The 20,780-nt window shown below is 37.6% G+C and overlaps 1 protein-coding gene across 1 annotated transcript; it reads right to left on the bottom strand.

Moving 5' to 3' along the window:
* Nucleotides 1-2,015: 2,015 nt before the first annotated feature.
* LOC120428627 (uncharacterized) lies at nt 2,016-19,401 on the bottom strand. Its single transcript, XM_052711164.1, has 7 exons — nt 19,239-19,401; nt 16,817-17,133; nt 12,176-12,415; nt 10,991-11,230; nt 6,276-7,585; nt 6,068-6,209; nt 2,016-2,182 (listed from the first exon to the last, which is right to left on the bottom strand). Exons 1-6 carry the CDS (start codon nt 19,399-19,401, stop codon nt 6,182-6,184), a joined length of 2,298 nt encoding a protein of 765 aa, XP_052567124.1. The 3' UTR covers nt 2,016-2,182; nt 6,068-6,181.
* Between the last annotated feature and the right edge of the window lie 1,379 nt (nt 19,402-20,780).

Raw genomic sequence — 20,780 nt, 5'->3', positions numbered from 1 at the left:
CTGGGTGCGGGTTTTGAAACGCGGTGGCGATTGGGACGACCAGAAATGATTGTCTATTAATAATCTGTAAATCATATAAACGTGGTCCCGGCTTTTTGAGGTGCAAAACGGACCATCCTTTGGCACGTCGTCGTCTTTGACGTAGAGAACCAGAGGGTGCAGGAGAACCTGCCGGCAGTCCGTGCCAGTCAGTGCTTGAAAAGTAGGTGGATGGTTGGTTTGTTTATTTTTACTCCAAGCGAATCTGTTTATTAGCTGCCGAGCAATGAATTGTAATATCTTCGTCATATTTTTGGATATTTCTGTTTTGAGAGGCCCGAAAAGAAATCGAAAGACTGTTTCTGTTGTGCTCTCGCAGGCTGGGTGATGTGCTGAAGCAGATTCAGAACTACGTCAAAGCGCGATGGAATTTGACCTAGGAATTGAGTAAACAAATGATTTCGGGTTTGGAATGTAGCACTGAACCGTGGGGTCGAAACGATTTACTAATGATGATTTGTCGGAACTTGGTTTTGTGCGCTGTATTTCCAGTAAGATTACACTGACTTACAAAAATTGACAAAAATTACGGCGCAGGCTCAACTCGAAGGGAAACATGAAGTTTGGGGTCTCCAGAAAGAAAATTACATGCAATTTGTGGGAGTAGCGAACAGCACTTATTCTCCATACAAACTTTGCAAAAAAACCATTCGACCCAGTCTAACTATTTCTGAAAAATTCAAAATGTACTTGTTTCTGGGGATGCTTCCCCTTGAGTTGAGCCTGCGCAGAAATTTTGTGGGTCGGTGTTATCAAAAGTTCCGTGGCTAACATAAAAACGTTGCTTAATCCACCTATGTGGGTGGTGCCTTCCTCTCATTTATATAGTAAACTTATCCTATCCAAAAAATGTTCTATTAATAACTGCATTCAGCCTTCGAATAATATTCAAGTATTCAAATACCGTCATCTGGAGTGAAATTGGGTCAAAAAACAATAATGCAGAAATTTGTATGACCCACTGAAGTTGATGTCAATCTGATTTTAATAGGTGGACCACGTTCCCCTCAACCGCTTTACGTAATAAACGAACGCTCCCATTTAGACTTTTTTGTTGATATCTTGAGTTTTCACATCCGTTCAGGTTTGGCCTGATTTGACTACAGATTCTGTGAAAAAAAAAGATAGAACTTCAAGCTGCCTATAGGTCTCCAGAAAGTGTGTAAATAACACTTAAGTGCTCATAACTTTTGATAGGATTATCAGATCTTCAATGTTTTAAGCTCATTAAGGTCTTTCAAATACCTTTCATAAAAAATGTATAACAAGATGGGTTTTTTTTTATTTTTACAAAAACCTCCCTTTTTACAATCTTTCGAACTTTAGCCAGAATCTTTTTTTTAGCATAACTTTTGAAATACTTTGCAAAGCTTCATAATATTAACTAGGGTCTTGTGGGGCTCCAAGACGGATCGAATGAAACCAATACGGTCCAAATCGGTTCAGCTAGTGCTGAGATAATGGAGCACCCGATTCGAGTGGTAGAAATGACAGTTCTCCCATATGGAATACATTGTAGAAAAAAGCAAAAACTGCTCGAATGGAAATACTCCATTGAGTGAGATAAATTCGGTGCACACATCCACATTCAAACACACGCACAGTCATTTGCTCAGAATTTGATTCTGAGTCGATAGGTATACGTGAAGTTGGTGGGTCTACGAGGTCGAATTAAGAAGTTCATTTAAATGCCTTTCCTCAAAAAGGTGAGAAGGCAAAGACTAAACCTGACCTATTGGAAAATTCTGCCAGCTGTGAATACTGCTGAAGTTCTACCAAAACGCTCAACGAAACTACAATTCTTACAGATCACTGGAATTTTAGGTGTGAATTAATCGATATCGAGAGAGAGAATATTGTGAGTTTTTGTACAATTTTATAAAACATAATTTAAAAAAAACTGACATTGACATTTTTCCTCCAAAAACATACATAAATCAAAACTCAAACAAACTTATCCCACCCAAAATCACCCACTCCTTCACTCAGGTCACCAAAGTCCCCCTCACTGGTCTTCTCAGCTCCTCCTCCGCCTCCTCCGGAATGCAAATAACAGTTAAACTCCTCCTCCTCGGCGAACCCGCCTCCACTTGCTCCGTTCCGCACCCGGAACATCCACCCGGCGGAACACCGCGACGCCGTGCTGAAAAACAGATACAACACATGCTCGGTTAAGATCATTCGGTACCACTGGTGAGCAATTCCATGATTTTTTCAGGAAATTTTCAATGAAACTTTGTAGACATGTTCTCCTACACTTCTATAAGCCATTTTTGTGTACATGGAGCCAGTTTCACTCGATAATGACATTCGAGAACGTTGAAAATACAAGCCTAACCCGACAAACTTCGTCTTGTCTTTTATTTTCTTGACGTTTTTTAGCTTGTTTGCTTATTCAGCCTCCTGTGATCAAAATTTGATTTTACGTAAATTTTCCCATACAATCTGGAGATCCTCCGAAATCGGTTCCAGAGTGGCCAAAGTGGCATTTTTTTTAGCATATAAACCTTCCTTGGGCTTACACGAACCCAACGCAACAAAGAGCACCTCGATCCGACATTCCGTGTTGAATTGATTCGCGTTCGAACAAAACCGTCGAAATTTTTTATATATAAAAAAAAATTATAAAAAAATAATTATGGATTTTTAAGCAATATTTTCAATTAAAATTTTATTTTCCGAGCAATTCCATATGATTTTTTTTCTTCCTGTATCTTTGATTTTGAAAAGAAAAAAAATGGCACAATAAAAATCAAATAAAAAACTAAATTTTCAATTATATATTTTCTGTTTTAATGTCAATATATTTAGGCCGTTGCAAATATTTTTTAAAGTTTATGTCCCTCGGCTCTGAATTGAATTTACGAGCCATGGTTTCAACATTTTAATGAAAAAGGTGTTTTTAAATGCATTATACACCTGTCCAGTTGTTTTGCAAACATTAGTTTCCAAAATATCTAAGTATTGACGAAAAATTTTTTTTCGCCGAAAAAAAGTTTTTGCGGTTTTGTGCATTGGAATTTCATAAAAATTCAAAATATTTTGAATCCAGCCCAAACATGCTAAATATGATTATCAATGCAGAAAAATGCATTTTAGATTGTTTTCAGTTGATTGAACTTCTGTTTTCATTGAAATTTAGAAGTTTTTTGAAAAAAAAAAAATTGCCCTCTGATTTTTCGGACAAATTTTGAAAGGGAGGTGACTTAAACATTGAAAAATATTTGCAACGGCCATGTAAAAGAATATTTCTAATTATTTTTTAAAAGTTATCATCATATCTCTCACTATTGTTAAGTAAAGATTACGATGGAATATTTATTTATTGTAAAAGCGTTTGTTTTTTTTTTCAGCCAGGTCGTAGAGACAAAGAAAAAAAAATATTTGAACTCTTTTTACCAATAGCACACTTTTTTTCAAAGCATTATTTTTATTTTTCAGCTAAAAGTAAATTCTATGGTGTCATTTTAAGTGAAGTTGAAAAATTGAGTGCTTTAAAAATATAATATTCTGAAAAGTGAAAATGAATGTTTCAAAATTCTTTCAAATTAAAAAAAAAATCTTAAAAAAGGGAAAGGATTGATGCGGAAGTATATTTTGGTAAAATTTTATAATTATATAACATTTAATTACATTTAAAAATCTTATGGAAAAGTTTTGCTTAATGTTAGTTTATCAAAAATCAGCTTTCGAATGTTGAAATTTACAAGTTGCGTGCGGCCCGTGATACCACGGCAAATTTCAAAAGTGGCCCGCGACATTCAGATGGCTTAGGACCACTGTTTAAGAGAATCAAAAACGCAAACTTTGGTATTTTGAAAGGTAAAGACAACAAATGTCATGGCGGTATGATACAAAATGCGATTTTTTTTAAGTATTGGAATGTACCTATAGCAATGCTAAAAGCATTTTTAATTATATTTAATTAATTTAAAAGTACATAATACTTAATTTTATATTTATTTATTGTTTTGAAGTTTTCCGAAATGAACTTAAAGGCATTATTTTAAAAGAGAAATTCACAACGAAATAGATCTATTTTTTAATTTCTGTATTTTTTAATTCGGCTGAAACTATTTTGTTGCCTCCGGTATGCCCAAAGCAGCCGTTTTGCATCTTTATTTTGTCCATGTAAATTTCAAAACACATTTGGAAGCTGTCCTTATCCATACCTACAACCTACAACTTTATTGAAGACACCAAATCAATCAAAAAATTCCTTCAAAATTTACAGATTTTTGAATTTTTGTACATCATTTTTGTATGGACAGCTGCCAAATTTGTTTGGAAAATTATATGGACAAACTAATGATGCAAAATGGCTTCTTTGGGTATACCAAAGGCACCGAAAAAGTTTCAGCCGGATAAAAAAATACAAAAAAAATCGAATGACCGAAATCTCAGAGAATGGATCTAAAGCAAACTGCATTTTTTATGTTATGTTATGGAAATTTTTTTTTTTCCAGTTTACATTGTATATTTAAAAAATAATAATCTAATCAATGACTTTACTTTTCCAGTTTTGATTTCCAGCTAAATCTGAATAAAATTTCTAGAGAATACTTATACCGTGGATTTTTTTTCTAAACAAATGTTTAATCTTGAATTCTGATTCAAATTTACGTATTCTTCAATCTCGAATTGAAGAATTTTCTGAAAATATATTCATCATTCATTATCAATGATTACGATAACGATTTTACTTGAAAAAATTAAATGAAATTCAAATTTTTTCACTAAGCATGTCAAACTTTTAATCGATTTTTAAGCTATAAGAAAAATAAATGCTTTCAAAGAAAAGAACACTAAAAAAACGATAAACAAAATCTAAGTTGCAGATAAAGATTTTTTTGGCATATTTTTCAATAAAAAAATCAGTGACCTTAAGGGGTTACATACATGTAAACCGTCAAAAATGTCAGAGGTTGGAAGAGCACACAATTAAACTTTTTTTAAAATCTTTTTGCAGGGCATTAACATATACATTTTCATCTATAAACAAAATAAATATGAAGACATTTGGACGTACCATTGCCGAGATATAGCTATTTTAAGTTAGCAGATTCAAAAAAACGGGTGCCGCGATATCTCAACACTGCTTTGAACAAATTGGCTCAACATTTTGGTGAAGACTCATTGAACCGGTCCTGTGTGCATGACGATGACCGATTTTCAAAAACTTAATTTAAAAAAAAGATAAAAATTATTTTTTTAGTTTTGCATATTAAAAATCGTCATTTTTTGATTTTTGTATTTTTTTAAAAAGCGAAATTTCAAAATCAAGCTTCGTCATGCACACGGGATATGTCTTAGGAGTCTTCACCCCAAATTTCAGCCAATTTGGTCTATCCCATCTCGAGATATCGTGGCACCCGTAAATCAACTCGGTGTTTAGAGAAAAACGTTCTCAATTTTTGACAGTTAGCTTTGCGCATGGCAAAATTGTAAACTTAAATAGGCTCTTACTCAGTTTAGTCACGAAATATCTTCATGAAACTTTCAGGAGTGATTGAAAATCATCTTTTTAGTGAATTTTCTGAAATATTAAATTTTGTGATTTTCTACATGTATGTAACCCCTTAAAGGAAATTCGCTGAGCTGAATGATATCTTCGTTTTTCAACTAGTTATCTGATATAATTATTTCGATGATTATGGTACATGTATTTTGCATATGAAAAAAAAAATCAAATTGAATACTTTAAATTTCATTATTTTAAATATTTGTTTCATGTATATTGCAAAAAAAAAAAGTTAATTGTAGAGAGTAGAGAGAGTATTATTAAGAATTCCAGTTTGTAAGAAGAGTTTCGTGTGACACAAGTTTTCTGGGATTTAACCTAGAAGGGGGGTGTAAAGGAAGGGGGGGGGGGGTGTTTGGGGTGACACCGGGCAGCCCGTCCCGGGTGACACCCGACCTTAGTACGCCTTTGGGGTCCGGTACAACCGTTTCCCTATTTGACATGGAATTGCTCTGGTACCGATCGGGCCGCGGCCTAAAGCTATCGTAGGCCGAACAGTTTACGCACCTCGTGGTCCGTTACGTCCAACCGAAAGAGGTCGTTCCGTTTGTGGTTCAGGGTGACCTGCAGATGGTGCGTGCGCTGGTGAAAAGCCGGATTGCGGTTTGAATGGTGGCGCCACTAGTCTGAACGTACACGTGGCGATTGACTGTGTGGGGGAGGAGATGGGGCAACTTAAGTTCAGAGAATGAGGATGAAACGAGCTAACATCTACCTGCTGCGAAACCCCATCGACTGCCGGTTCTGAGATAGCCGCTGGCCGTCGCCATTTTTTTCCGACGTTTGCGACAGCTGCGTTGCGTCCGGCTGTGGCTCTTCCCGGAACAACCCGTCGATGAGCTCCATCAGATCGATCTGGCTTTGACTCATCGTGTCTTCCAGCACGACGGGCCCGTTGTCCATGGGTACTTCCTCGCCATCGCCTGCATTGTCTCGCTCGATTTCTAACGGCGGAGAGGGCCGTGGCGTTCCGGGGGCGGCGCCAATCGTCGATCCACCGGACGTGTTCTGCGTCGAGTTAAATTCCGGCTGGAAGTTTGCCGAATCGGGTATGGACATCGTGTCGTCGGGAGTTTCGGGCGTCGCTGGCACAGAAGGAGGACATTCCTCGTAGGCAATCTGGCGAAGTTTGGCGCTCAATGGTTGCCGAGGCGTCTCCAATGCCGCCGTCGTGGAGACCGCCGACGGAGTCTGCATCGGCAACGTGGCAGAAACTGTAGCAGCTTGCGTTTGTGCTGCTTGCGGAGCCGGAGTTGGCAATGACATCCGTGGGCCAACGGGTTGAGAAACGGCTTCGCGTTCCTGACGAGCTCGCCCCGTCAGCTCAACTACTCCCTCAGGAAACTGGTTTCGCCGGAACAGATCAATGTTTAACATGAAATAAAACAGTACAACATCTTCCAAATCTGCCAAGGCTCGCTCGGCTTTTTTCGGGTCGTTCTTAAAATGTTGCTTCAAGCCACTAGCGACGTGCTCATCGATATTTGTGTAGCGCCTTACGTTCTCCAGATCAGCCCAGAAACACACCTTCGGGTTCACTTGGTGGTCGTCATCTTCGTCGTCGGAAATTATAATTACTTCCTGTTGTTCTGGCGTTTGTGCTGCTTGCGGAGCCGGAGTTGGCAATGACATCCGTGGGCCAACGGGTTGAGAAACGGCTTCGCGTTCCTGACGAGCTCGCCCCGTCAGCTCAACTACTCCCTCAGGAAACTGGTTTCGCCGGAACAGATCAATGTTTAACATGAAATAAAACAGTACAACATCTTCCAAATCTGCCAAGGCTCGCTCGGCTTTTTTCGGGTCGTTCTTATAATGTTGCTTCAAGCCACTAGCGACGTACTCAGTTATATTAGTGTAGCGCCTTACGTTCTCCAGATCAGCCCAGAAACACACCTTCGGGTTCACTTGGTGGTCGTCATCTTCGTCGTCGGAAATTATAATTACTTCCTGTTGTTCTGGCGTCAACAGGAATAATTGGTGATCCTCGGGAGCATCGGCGACGTCGTTGTCAAGTTGGTTAGCATCCTGAAAATAGGTTCAGAATATTAGTTAAACAAAATAAAACAGAAGATAGATAGTAGCAGAATAAGGATAGAAGAGAAAATCCGTTCTGCGATGTTCCACATCCGCAACAGTTCGTTCAATATGCTGCGAATCAAAACAATACCTTCAACAATCACAAATTACTTCCCATTCCCACATCGGCGCGCCAATGAGATAAATTCCTGACGTGCTTTAAATACACAAAAAATTGATTACAAGTTGGACAGGCGTCGTGTAATAAGAAAAGAAAAACCGTCACTAATTTGCCTAATCGTGTCCTACTTACAAGGTATTAAACAAAAGAAAAATGCAGCGCTTTGCAGGTAGTCAACTATTGGTACTTATGTTATTTGCAGGTAAGTTAAACTAGTATAAAAATTCGTAGTATCTCGTAGTATTTCAAGGTTCTTAAATAAGCTTTCTCAAAAGGCAGATTGCCTCAAAAAAAATTTCAATGTTTAGAATGGTACCAGGAGCTATTACGAAGGTAATCAAACAACAACGGAAACTTCAAATCATTTAGAGGCTTGGTGGTGGAAGTATTTAATAAAAATCCACTTGGGGGCGGAATATATAACATATTTACACTATTTTCAAAAATGTTTGTTTTGTTAAGTAACATTTTTTATATAAGTGATCAAATTTCATGAAAACTATGTTGGAAAGTTATTTCTTATCACCATTCAACGTTGTATTAGAAGAAATGCACAGTGGGCGAAATGGAACCCAAAATCGAACTTAATTGAATGCGGCTGGTTACCTGGTATGAAAAATAGTGTTTCTTATGTAAAAAAAATCGGGTAATCGATTGGTGATGGTTTCATCTACCGCACGAAACGGCAAAGGGTCCATTTTGCCCCAATTCCCATTTTAAAAAAAAAATCTTGAAAATTGGTCTGTTTTTAGAGCGGAGGCTTTATGCGACCATCCAAAATGCACTTCACTTGTGTGAAAATGTCCCAGGAACTCAGTAAAAATAACCACTTGCACCGCAAAAATAATCTAGGGTTCATTTAACCCCAATTCCGCTATAAAAGCATTTTTGGCCATTTTCAATTGTTAGGTCAGATTTTCAAAATCTGAAAATATTTTTATCGTAAAGATCAGACAATTTTACATAAGAATGACGATTTGCACTTGATTGTTTGACACATTTGTGTTGGTATAGAAATTAAACTAAATAAAAAGATACATAATTTTTATTTTTATCAACATAAATGTGTTAAACTATCAAGTGCAAATCGTCATTCTTATGTAAAATTGTCTGATCTTTACGATAAAAATATTTTCAGATTTGAAACAATTAGTAAATTGTTGAAATAAAATCATTTTAAAAAAAATCTGTAAATACAGATTTTTGGGTTCGAAAAATCTTTATAATACAGATTTATCTGCATATCTGGCATGGCTGCGGTCCGACGGATCACCCGGTTACACATCCTACCAACCTATTTTCCATCCATGCTCCCCTCGCCGAGTGTTGTTTGTTTTCTCCATCAGAAAACTGTCAAAACAATCTTCGCACTCCAGCAGTTCGTCATGTTGGTCATGTCTCGATTAAATAAAGTGATTTTTTCTCATTTTATGAATTTCTGGACCGTGGTGCATAATAGCTGATTGCTTCTGGTTCCCGAGTGCGTGACCAGCTGGATCTGATTGCCCGCTGTTTTTGGGTGAGTTTTGAGAGTTATTTGGTTGGAAAAAGGGATCACTCAATTTTCCTATTTTCTTCCTCTTTCAGGTTTTGTGCTACACTTTTTGCAGGAGCGATGTCACTCACGAAGCTGTGCGGCCCCGGTGCCCACTGGCGGCTGCTGTTTAAGCCATCGACCGTTACCGGTGCATGTTCTCAGGAACTTGTTCCAGATGGCAAGGGTTCTTGGCAGTAGATCACCACCGTCGTCGTCGTTGTTGGCCCGGATTGACTCAGATTATTCCAGTTCTCAAACTAACGGTTTTCAAGAAAGATTGATTGATGAAACTCCCGGAAGAGATCAACATTAAGAAATGGAGCCTAACATTTCAAAAGGGCACAATACTTTTGTAAACAATTGTGTATCCCTTTCACTCAAATGACAGTTTGCATAAGGTGTGAGAGGGATACACTCTTGTTTACAAAAGTTTTGTGCCCTAATGAAATGGCAAGCACGAAATAAACTTCATTCTGAAAAAAGCAACCTAGTAATTCTGAGTTTCCTTTTTGTTCAAAGAAAATGTGGTTTGCGAGAAAACATCTGAGAGAATCAGCCCGTGCATGAGGTCAATTTGGGGAAAACGATAGAAATCCAGGCCGACAATGACGGTGATGATGTTTTTGTAATAACCCAATGACGGGTCGCATAATGAATCCGTCCACCATTTTAACCAAAATATTCGAGATCAGGCTTTAACAAACAGTATTATGAAAACTTAATTGCAAATAACACGGCCTCAAAAAAGTGGATAAGCACACTTAAGTGCCTAAAACTTTTGATAGGGTTGTCAGATCTTCAATGTTATGGGCTCGTTGGAAAGGTCTTTTCAATACCTTTCTATGTATAACAAGATGGGGTTTCTAACAAAAACCACCCTTTTTACAATCTACTGAAATGTAGTCAAGATCGTTTTTTTAGCATAACTTTTGAAGTACTTAACTAAACTTGCTGATTTTAAATAGAGACTTATGGGACTCCAAGACAGATCGAATGATACTAATACGGTCAAAATCCATTCATCCAGACCGGAGATAATTGAGTGACAATTTTTTGTTCACCCACCTACACACATCCACACAGTCATTTGCTCAGAACATGATTCTGAGTCGATATGTATACGTGAAGGGGGGTCTAGGTGGTCAAATTAAGAAGTTCATTTTTCGAGTGATTTTATAGCCTTTCCTCAGTAAGGTTAGGAAGGCAAAAGCATTGGAAACTCATAAAATTTTAGAAAATTCTTGGGTTGGAAGTTTGACTTGTTTTATGTGACTTTGCCAATGTTATTAAAAATGTATTTTTTAAAGGGTCAATTTTGGCTGTGTTCTTCACTAACATCTATATATATATGGGGAGGTTCGTTAAAGCTTGGGTTCGTAAAAGCCCAAGGAAGGTTTATACGCTAACTAATTGACATTTTGGCCACTCTGGAACCGATTCTGGAACATCGGCAAATTGTACACTAAATTATTTCGAATTTCGCGACATTTCGCGGTATTTACCAAATTTTACGGCCAAGGGCAAATTTCACGGATTACGCGGCTTCCGCGAAATTGCGAAAAATCACTAGCCCTAGTCATCAGATGGCCACTTGGAACCGGTTCCAGGGTCCCCGAAGGCCTTGGCCATATCAAGTAATTGCACTAAACAACGTTATAAGGCATGTTATATACGCTATTTTCAATCAATCACTCACCTGTGCTTCGACCAGCGGATCTACAGGTGCAACTAAAGCGTCCTCCGACGGCACCAACGGAACTTCCGGTGGCTCCAACGACTCCACCTGTTGGGTCGGTTCCTGCGCCGTGAGCACCTCCGCCGTGCTCTGGTAAAACGGGCCACGGTTTGTCAGCGCGTCCAGAAGCGGATCCATTTGTGGTGGTTCCGGCGGACGTTTCGCTGCTGCCGCCTTTGCTTGCTTGGGTTCGTCATTACACTGGAAAGATGTAAGAAAGAAATAAAAAAAATATGTTTAGTGAAGTGTAAAATTACACTGTGGAGCAATCTGACACTAAATTATTTCGAATTTCGCGGTATGTACAGTCATCCCTCATATTCGGAACAGTTTACAGATCGGCCAATGTTCAAAAAATCATAGAAAATCATTGATTGAACTTAATGATTCGCTTTTACCTTCATTTGAAAGCTTTTCTTGCGATCTTTCGAATGCTGTATCGAACAACTGCAAATTTTAACTTTTATATCAAGTTTTTGAAGAAAAACTTTGACCCTTGAAATCCACAAATTCGGAACACTTTTTTCTTACGGATGTAAACAAACTTTGGTTCTCTCCATGAGAACATAATTTTTACAAAATAATGACTTCAGGCACTGAAACCAACGAAACTCATGCTTAGTTATGTTTTATGAAAGGTCTGATAACTTTTTTTGTAAAAATATCAGTTAAATTCAGGTGTTCCACAATTGTGGGAGGCACAATAACATCCCACAATTATGAAACAGGCAATTTGGAGGCATTGTTTTGCTGCTCTGGATAAAATAGTCTTGAAAAGAAGTTTTTTGTTCAAAAAGTACTACTTTTACCAGTGAAATAGCAAGAGAATGTCCAAATGAAGGTCCTAAAAATAGTAGGGTCGACAGAAAAGCTGCATTTGGCATGTTATTGACAAATTACCACAAAAGTGTTCCGAATTTGTGGGTGTTCCGAATATGTGGGATGACTGTACCAAATTTTACAGCCGAGGGCAAATTTCACGGATTACGCGGCTTCCGCGAAATTGCGAACAATCACTAGCCCTAGTCATCAGATGGTCACTTGGAACCGGTTCCAGGGTCCCCGAAGGCCTTGGCCATATCAAGTAATTGCACTAAACAACGTTATAAGGCATGTTATATACGCTATTTTCAATCAATCACTCACCTGTGCTTCGACCAGCGGATCTACAGGTGCAACTAAAGCGTCCTCCGACGGCACCAACGGAACTTCCGGCGGCTCCAACGACTCCACCTGTTGGGTCGGTTCCTGCGCCGTGAGCACCTCCGCCGTGCTCTGGTAAAACGGGCCACGGTTTGTCAGCGCGTCCAGAAGCGGATCCATTTGTGGTGGTTCCGGCGGACGATTCGCTGCTGCCGCCTTTGCTTGCTTGGATTCGTCATTACGCTGGAAAAATGTAAGAAAGAAATAAAAAAAAAAAATGTTTAGTGAAGTGGAACTGTGTGTTGATAGTTTGATCAATCGTGAATTAAATAAAAATCTCAGAAAATGATTTTAAGAAATCTATCCCAGCTATCTCTTAAAATGACAGGGAAGACACCATCAACAACTATCCTCTTAGAAAAGCATCTTCTTTACAGAGTAGTCAGCAGGCGCACGGCATCATAATCGTGGATTTTCCCTTCAACAGCATCGTAAACTGGACTGGAAAATTTGGAGCAAAAAACAACCCCCACAAGCTTAATTCCGCGCCATCTGTGTTAGAATCGTTCAAATAAACAACAGATGGCGTTGTAAAAAGTTTTTTTTTTAATTTTTTACATTTTAAGGTACTTTTTCAATGCACATAACTCTATATCCACCGTTCCAGTCGCCACTTTTGGATTTAATCTCACTTTACAAGGAGATATAGAGTAATGGGGCTCTAAAAGGCTTAGGGGAAAGTGGGGCAAGTGTAACAAGCTAAGGAAATGCTCGTTATAACCCATTAAAAACGTTTAAAAAATCTGTCGGATTTTTTTATAATCATCTTATTCCAGGTCTTGACTAAGACTTTTGTAGAACAAGTTTAAAAAAAATCTGTTTTTAATGTAAAAAATTGATTTTAAAATTTTTGATTTTCCGTACGTTCTACTCAACTAGTGGGGCAAGAGGAACAATGCATGAAACAACATGTTAATTTGCTAACAATTGAACTGTTATCACTTAGATACATCAGATTAGAATATATTTGAAACGTTTCTTTCATTTTTAGATTAAATAATCATATTTGACTCTATATTGATCGTTTTTAAGAAAAAAAAATACTTAGATGATAAATACTAAATTTTCATAATATTACTATATTTTGTGTGGACAATTTTTTTTAACAATTGTTTATCAGTTTTTAAGTACTTTTTTGTATTTATTTCTCAATAAAATATTTTGTTGCAGCAATTCGTATTTTTTTTTTCATACTGAAAATCCATAAAGTACACTTGCCCCACCTGATCAAGATTTTTTTAAAGCTCTCAACAAAAATTACCAAAAGTTTAATCATACTTTGTAATAGGTGCAAGTCATTGGTAGGGACACTACTGATCTAGGAAAAATAGCATTTTGATAAATGAGCCTTAAAACGAACCCTAGGCCTTATTTTGTACTTTACAAATATTATAAGAAAACCAAGGTTTTGAAAAAAAACATCATTAAATCTTATTCACAGTGGCGTTTACGTCGTTTTGGCGGTTATGTGCTAGTAGAATCAGCTAATTGCATCGCTAGCAACAAATCCTCATACTGGAAATATTCAAAATTGTAAAAAATACGGCCGTACGAGCGATTATTCCTCTTGCCCCATATGGTCGTCTTGCCGCACCTTCCCCTACTTTATATATTGATATAGAGTTGATTTAATTTTGCGTTTTAGTGTCCCGCGGTTACTTGGGCACACACACAAGCGAAAAGCTCGTGCCCCGTCCTTGGCCGCTGCTCTTTCAAACCCCACCTCCACACACTCGGTCCACGTTAAGGGAACCCGAACCCCTCTTCCCGAACAATTGGGCACCAAACCGAAAACACTCCGACTGAACTCCCGCTACATTTTTTTCACTGACTTCTGAAATACACAACTTTGCTTCTTTCGAATCAAACCAAAACGAGCAAAACGATAAAAGCTCTTCATCATGGCCGGAACAAAAAAGAAAAATATTCCGATTTAAAATAATTGAAAACAGGGTTTTTTTTTCAATAAAAATCAGAAACTTCCATATCAAACTTTTGAGCACAAATTCAACACATTTAAAGCACTTTTACAACAAAAATCGACGAAAATTCGAGAGCGCGTTGACGAACGAACTAGCTGCTAATCTACAGACAACCGGCTTCCTTGAAAATAGCGTAAAATTTTAAAAATAAAAAACATATTATCATCTTCTAGAATACCAGGTAGTAATTATTGAACAGCACGCCTGTATTCTTCAAGCAGATGCGGCGAATGAAGCTGATGTATGTAGGTAATCTCAAATACTCACAATTTTAAAATACGATATCTCTGGAACGAAACGTATTCATTTCTGTCAATAAGTGATTCTTATGTAAAATTGGCCAGGGAATACGATGGTGGGGTCAAATAATAAAAAAAAGTTGGGGTGTTTTGAGATACGGCCATTTTAAGTTTTCAATTGCGTAATACAGGTGAGCAATTCTCTCAGATTTCGGTCATTCGATTTTTTTTTTGTAATTTTTAATCCGGCTGAAACGTTTTTGGTGCCCATTTTGCATCATTAGTTTGTCTATATAATTTTCCATACAAATTTGGTAGCTGTCCATACAAAAATGATGTATGAAAATTAAAAAATCTGAATCTTTTGAAAAATTTTTTTGATTGATTTGGTGTCTTCGGCAAAGTTGTAAGTATGGATAAGGACTACACTGAAAAAAATGATGCACGGTGAAAAAAATGGTGATTTTTAATTTAACTATTTGTCACTAAAACTTGATTTGCAAAAAAAAAACTATCTTTATTTTTTTAGATTTAGATTTTAGAATGCATTACTATGAATACAAAGAGACGAGTTGTTCCTTTTAATTCCGCTATATATTTTAATATCTTGACAGATACGTATTTCATCTACTACTTGCAAACATCATCAGTGTTTTGTTCTCGACTTTCAATATTACGCCCTTTTGAAATGTTGGTCTTGATTTAAAAAAAATGAAAATATTGTTTTCGAAAAGATCGGAAAATTTCACGAATGTTTCATGTTTTAACATTGTAAATCGAACCATTAGTTGCTGAGATATCGACGTTAAAAAATGGTGGGTTGTTTGGGTGAGACTTAGAAAACATCAATTTTCCTGTTTTTAAACCTTTGCATACCAATATCTCAGCAACTAAGGGTCGAATCAACAAGGTTCAACTGATGATGCAAAATGGCTTCTTTGGGCATACCGGAAGCACCATAAAAGTTTCAGCCTGTTTCAGCAGATTAAAAATTCAAAAATTAAAATTAAAAAAAGACCGATTTCGTAGAGAATTGCTCAGGTAGAAAAAAAAAATCAAAATCAAGATTGAGTCGAAGACCGACCTTCTGAGATTGGTGGTTTCTGAGCTAACGTCGTTTGAAACTAGGAGTTTTGCTCAAAAATTACCAAAAAGACGATTTTTTGGGGAGGTTTAAAAATGCAAGGGGGTGGTCCGATTTGGATGAAATTCGGGTTTCTTGCATGTTTTGATAGTATCAACAAATTTGCATTTTTAAAAGTCTGCAAGCGCAAAAATTTGGAACAGTTCAAAAATCACACTCCAAATTTCAGAAGATGGATCTCTAGAAAACAGCAGCAGAATCCATCTGCTGTCACTTTAACTAACACAATAGAGCTTTATGATGTTTCGCGAATGCACACTAGCGCACCATTTGATGTTGGCCGGACAAAATTTAACCTCACTTTTTTTCTTGTACGTACACGCAATACATGCGCACGTAAAAAAACTCTATACACTAGGATGTAACACAAATTACTTTTTGGCGGGCATTCAGGGGTTTGTTCCGGTGGCCATACTGAGCCCAAATCCCAAATATGAGCTTGATTGGACTTAACAGGAGCTGGCGCTATGCATTTGAATTTTAAATGGGATTAAACCCGTAAAAAAGAGATTTTTTTTTTTCAAAAATGTCAACATTTGAGGCACTTTGGTCACTGAAGCGTTTATTTTCAACATCACTGGCGTGTAGGCCAGATCCTTGCACATGTTTTGGTATATATAAGCCAAAGAGGAAGGAAAAAACATTCAAACCTCTTCGGCGGCAGAGTTACGGCAGTGAATCGCTCGACACACTAGCTCAACAATAGCGTGTGTGCGTGTCCCATTTGCCTAATAACAGATGAAGTCTTTGTGATTCTATAAATAGAACCGCAAGTCCGCAATAAATCTAATTCCTGGTCACAGTGGATAGTGGTATCGAACAAAAAAAAATATAACATTGTAGTTTGGAGCACTCTGGAGCACGGCACAGACCTTCAAAGTATGGCATTTTTTCGAAAAATCGGCCCTGACAAAAATGATATGCGCGACGCCCGTGACGCCATTTGATTTTGCTGGGCCACCCCTTTAATTTTATGATATTTTAATTGAATTTATAAAACCATTTACGAGTATTTTGATATGCCGCTTGACATATTTGAACATTTGGGAAAAACCCTCGGCTTGGACCGGAATTCAGGATTCACCGGAACTGGCCAAAGTGGCCAGATAACCCGCCCTTTAATTTTCTGACATTTTTATTAAATTTATAAAACCATTTATGAGTATTTTGATATTGACAGTTTCAAAATGTCTAAATCTATTTTCAATCAATCACTCACCCGTGCTTCGACCAGCGGATCTGCAGGTGTAACCAAAACTTCCTCCGACGGTACCAACGGATCTTCCGGCGGAACCAACGATTCCACCTGTTGGGTCGGTTCCAGCGCCGTGAGCACCTCCGCCGTGCTCTGGGAGAACGGACCACCACCCGGAACCGGTCTCATTTCATCGAGCTGCCTCATGACCATCGCCGATCGCATCTGCGCAAACTCCGAGCCCTCGGAGTGCATCGATTCGACCGCTTCGACCGAGCCGAGGTCCAACGGTATAATCCGGATCCGGGCCGATTTATTCGCCTTTTTTTTCTGCGGCATGGCTGTGATTTTCGTTGAAAAATTAGCACGATTGATTGAAGGTTCGTGGCGCAAATTACGAGGGGATGGCAAATCGGTTTGTTTATAGAGCAATTCCAGCTCAAATCAGGAATTTTTCTGGTACTTTTGTACCCGACCCTCTCCGATTTCAATGAAACTTTGTAGACATGTTATCCTAGGCCTATATAAGCCATTTTTGTGTATATGGAGCCAATAGTACTCGAAAATAACAATTGAGAAGGGCGTAAGGTATTTAAATATTGTTGTATTTTGCAATTTAAAAATAAGTGTATCTCGAAGCCGTTGCGTCGTATCAAAAAGTGGTCAAAGACAAACTTGTAGGAAATTGGACGAGCTTTTTGAAAAAAATACACTGAAACAAAAATACACGCCACTTATATGATATTTTTTTATTTTTGAGTCTAAAACTTAATTTTAAGGGTGATGTCACAATTTTTTTTCGTTCAAAATTTTTGAGGATATAGCCTAAGATGTTACCAAAAGATTGACGAAAAATGCAGGATGGTATGTCTCTCCTAAAAAAATACAAAAATCATTTACTAAAACTGTTTTTTTAAGTGGTCTAAACGTCGAAATTTTCAAAAACCGGTAGTGGGAATCGATTCCCCAGACAATTTTACATAAAAGTCTCCATATTGACCATTGTCCTATGTCCAATCCTTGGGAAGATACAGCGGTTTTAAAAATAAAAATGTTGAAAAAATGGGTTTTTGGTGGTTTTTGGTAATTTCTATATGACAGACTTGGTTTTTCAGTCTCGTAAATATTTTTACCGGAAAGCTCGTCCAATTTCTCATAAGTTTTCCTGTGACAGCTTTTTGATTTGACTCGTTTTGATATTTACGTATCAAGGTTTCTACCACACTGAAAAAAATATTATATTTTCAGTTATTAGCAATGTAATTAAGCTTATATCTGTAAGCCCTTACATCCAATTGAAATGGTGTCAAAGGCAAACTTATGGGAAATTGGACGTGCTTTCCGGTAAAAATATTTACGAGACTGAAAAACCAAGTCTGTCATATAGATATTACCAAAAACCATCAAAAACCCCATTTTTCAACATTTTTATTTTTAAAACCGTTGTATTTTTCCAAGGATTGGACATAGGACAATGGTCAATATGGTGACTTTTATGTAAAATTGTCTGGGGAATCGATTCCCTTTACCGGTTTTTGAAAATTTCGACGTTTAGGCCACTTTTCAAAAAAACAGTTTTAGAAAATGATTTTTGTATTTTTTTAGGAGACACATACCATCCTGCATTTTTCGTCAATCTTTTGGTAACATCTTAGGCTACTTCCTCAAAAATTTTGAACGAGTAAAAATCGTAACATCACCTTTAAATTTAAGTTTTAGACTCAAAAATCAAAAAATCTCATATAAGTGGCGTGTATTTTTGTTTCAGTTTATTTTTTTCAGAAAGCTCGTCCAATTTCCTACAAGTTTGTCTTTGACCACTTTTTGATACGACGCAACGGCTTCGAGATACAGTAATTTTTAAATTGCAAAATACAAAAATATTTAAATACCTTACGCCCTTCTCAAATGTTATTTTCGAGTACTATTGGCTCCATATACACAAAAATGGCTTATATAGGCCTAGGATAACATGTCTACAAAGTTTCATTGAAATCGGAGAGGGTCGGGTACAAAAGTACCAGAAAAATTCCTGATTTGAGCTGGAATTGTCTATATGTGCTTGTAACCTGTAACCTTGGAATCAGACTTGCCAAATATACAAATAAATCTGTATTTTACAGATTTTTCGATCCTAAAAATCACAAAAATCTGTATATACAGATTTTTTTTAAAACGATTATATTTGAAAGTTTCAACAATTTAGTTAATAATTTATGCTTGAATATGATTAAAAAGCTTTGATCTGTTGTTAAAAGTTTCAAAATGTCTTCTATGGCTTCGAATTCGACAAGATACAGATAAAATACAGATTTATTTTTAAGAAAATACAGATCTCCCTCAAAATAATCTGGCAACGTTGACTCGAAATGTCAAAACGATCGAACTGACGTTTCCCTGAAAAATAATAATAATAAAATCAGCAGCACTGCTACTGTCCACGCACTGGACACAAGTTTCGGCCGTCCCGGATCACCGACGGCCTGTGTCCCCAACTTCACTTCCGGTTGCTCCGTCAGGATCACTTCCGGTCCGCAAACTGCAGAACGCTCCAGTATGGCCAGAAAGTCGAGCAAGATCGACTTCAGCTGCACCAATTCTTCAGCCATTTTGTCTTCGTGACGTCACTTCCGGTCACACACGCCCACACAAACTTCCGGGAATTGCTCCCGGAATTTAGCAAAATATTTTGCGAAAACTTTTAAGCATTTTTATTTTTCACAAAATTCTCCTATTTGACCCACCGTGGGTGCTTTTCTTGTGTGCAACCAAAACAAACCGAACGAGTGTTGGTGATCGCACTGCTGTTTGTCGTCGTCACCACACACTCTCATTCACGGGCACTTTTGTTGCTGATGGCGGAGAAATCTTGTCCCGATTTCCACCATTTTCTTTCGGGCACAAAATAGTCACTGAGGAACGCTTCGGTTCCGCGCACTTTTCACCCATTTTGTTCTGGGGCACTTTGTTCTTCGGGGAAACTTTTGATACCCGTGCGACGACGGGGTTTGCACACTCCGGCGGACTTGGTTCCACACCGGCACCGGTAGTCTCTTCGATCCGGCTCGAAGGACCAAATTATGTCCACGCACTGGACACAAGTTTCGGCCTTTCCCGAATCCACTATCCTTGTAGCTTAAATCTTCCACTAATCACTTTCGCGCGACATTCGGATTAGTTAGTTAAAACTCGCGTTGTTTACACCATTTGGTTGGCTTTTTTATCTCCGTTTTCTATCTTAAAGTTACCTCCTTAACCTGATAAAAAGTTGTAAACTAACAGGCTCTCGTCACAAATAAACAATCAATTACTATTACAATTACTGTTATGCTGCGCCGCGATGACAGATCTCGCGTAGCAGTGGTGCTGGTTTTGGGGTTTGTGTATGTCTGTACAATTTGTGTTGTTTTGTCTGTAGGTATTTACATGTTTTGTGTTGGGTTCACAAGTTGGTATGTTGTGTGTTTGCATGTAATTTGTGTGTGTTTTACAGGTGCGTAAGGTAACTAGGGTAAGTACACTTATTATTGTCTAGGGTTAGTTGTCAGGGTTACCAGGGCACTTGGTATTTAACAGTTACTTTGACATTGGAGCAATTCTCTGAGATTTCGGTCATTCGATGTTTTTTTGTATTTTTTAATCCGGCTGAAACTTTTTTGGTGCCTTCAGTATGCCCAAAGAAGCCATTTTGCATCATTAGTTTGTCCTTATAAATTTCCATCCATGTCCATACAAAAATGATATGTGAAAATTCAAAAATCTGTATCTTTTGAAGGAATGTTTTAATCGATTTGGTGTCATGGGCAAAGTTGTAGGTATGGATATGGACTACACTGAAAAAATGATACAAGGTAAAAAAAATTTTGGTGATTTTAAATTTCACTTTTTGTCACTAAAACTTGATTTGCAAAAAAAACACTACTTTTATTTTTTTACTTTCAAATATGTTTTAGAGGACATCAAATGCCAACTTTTCAGAAATTTCCAG

This window comes from Culex pipiens, chromosome 3, assembly GCF_016801865.2.
Source record: "Culex pipiens pallens isolate TS chromosome 3, TS_CPP_V2, whole genome shotgun sequence".
Lineage (NCBI taxonomy): Eukaryota > Metazoa > Arthropoda > Insecta > Diptera > Culicidae > Culex > Culex pipiens.
The sequence above is the reverse complement of the archived record's forward strand: the minus strand, read 5'-3'. Positions and strand labels throughout refer to the sequence as shown.

Bases quoted from the DNA above. Each gene is read 5' to 3' on its own strand.
- LOC120428627 (XM_052711164.1), bottom strand. From the start codon at position 19,401: ATGGCTGAAGAATTGGTGCAGCTGAAGTCGATCTTGCTCGACTTTCTG. The intron at 17,134-19,238 runs GTGCGTGGACAG...CGAAAATCACAG, and splicing joins ACGGCCGAAACTTGTGTCCA to CCATGCCGCAGAAAAAAAAG. The intron at 6,210-6,275 runs GTAGATGTTAGC...TCCCCCACACAG, and splicing joins TCGATGGGGTTTCGCAGCAG to TCAATCGCCACGTGTACGTT.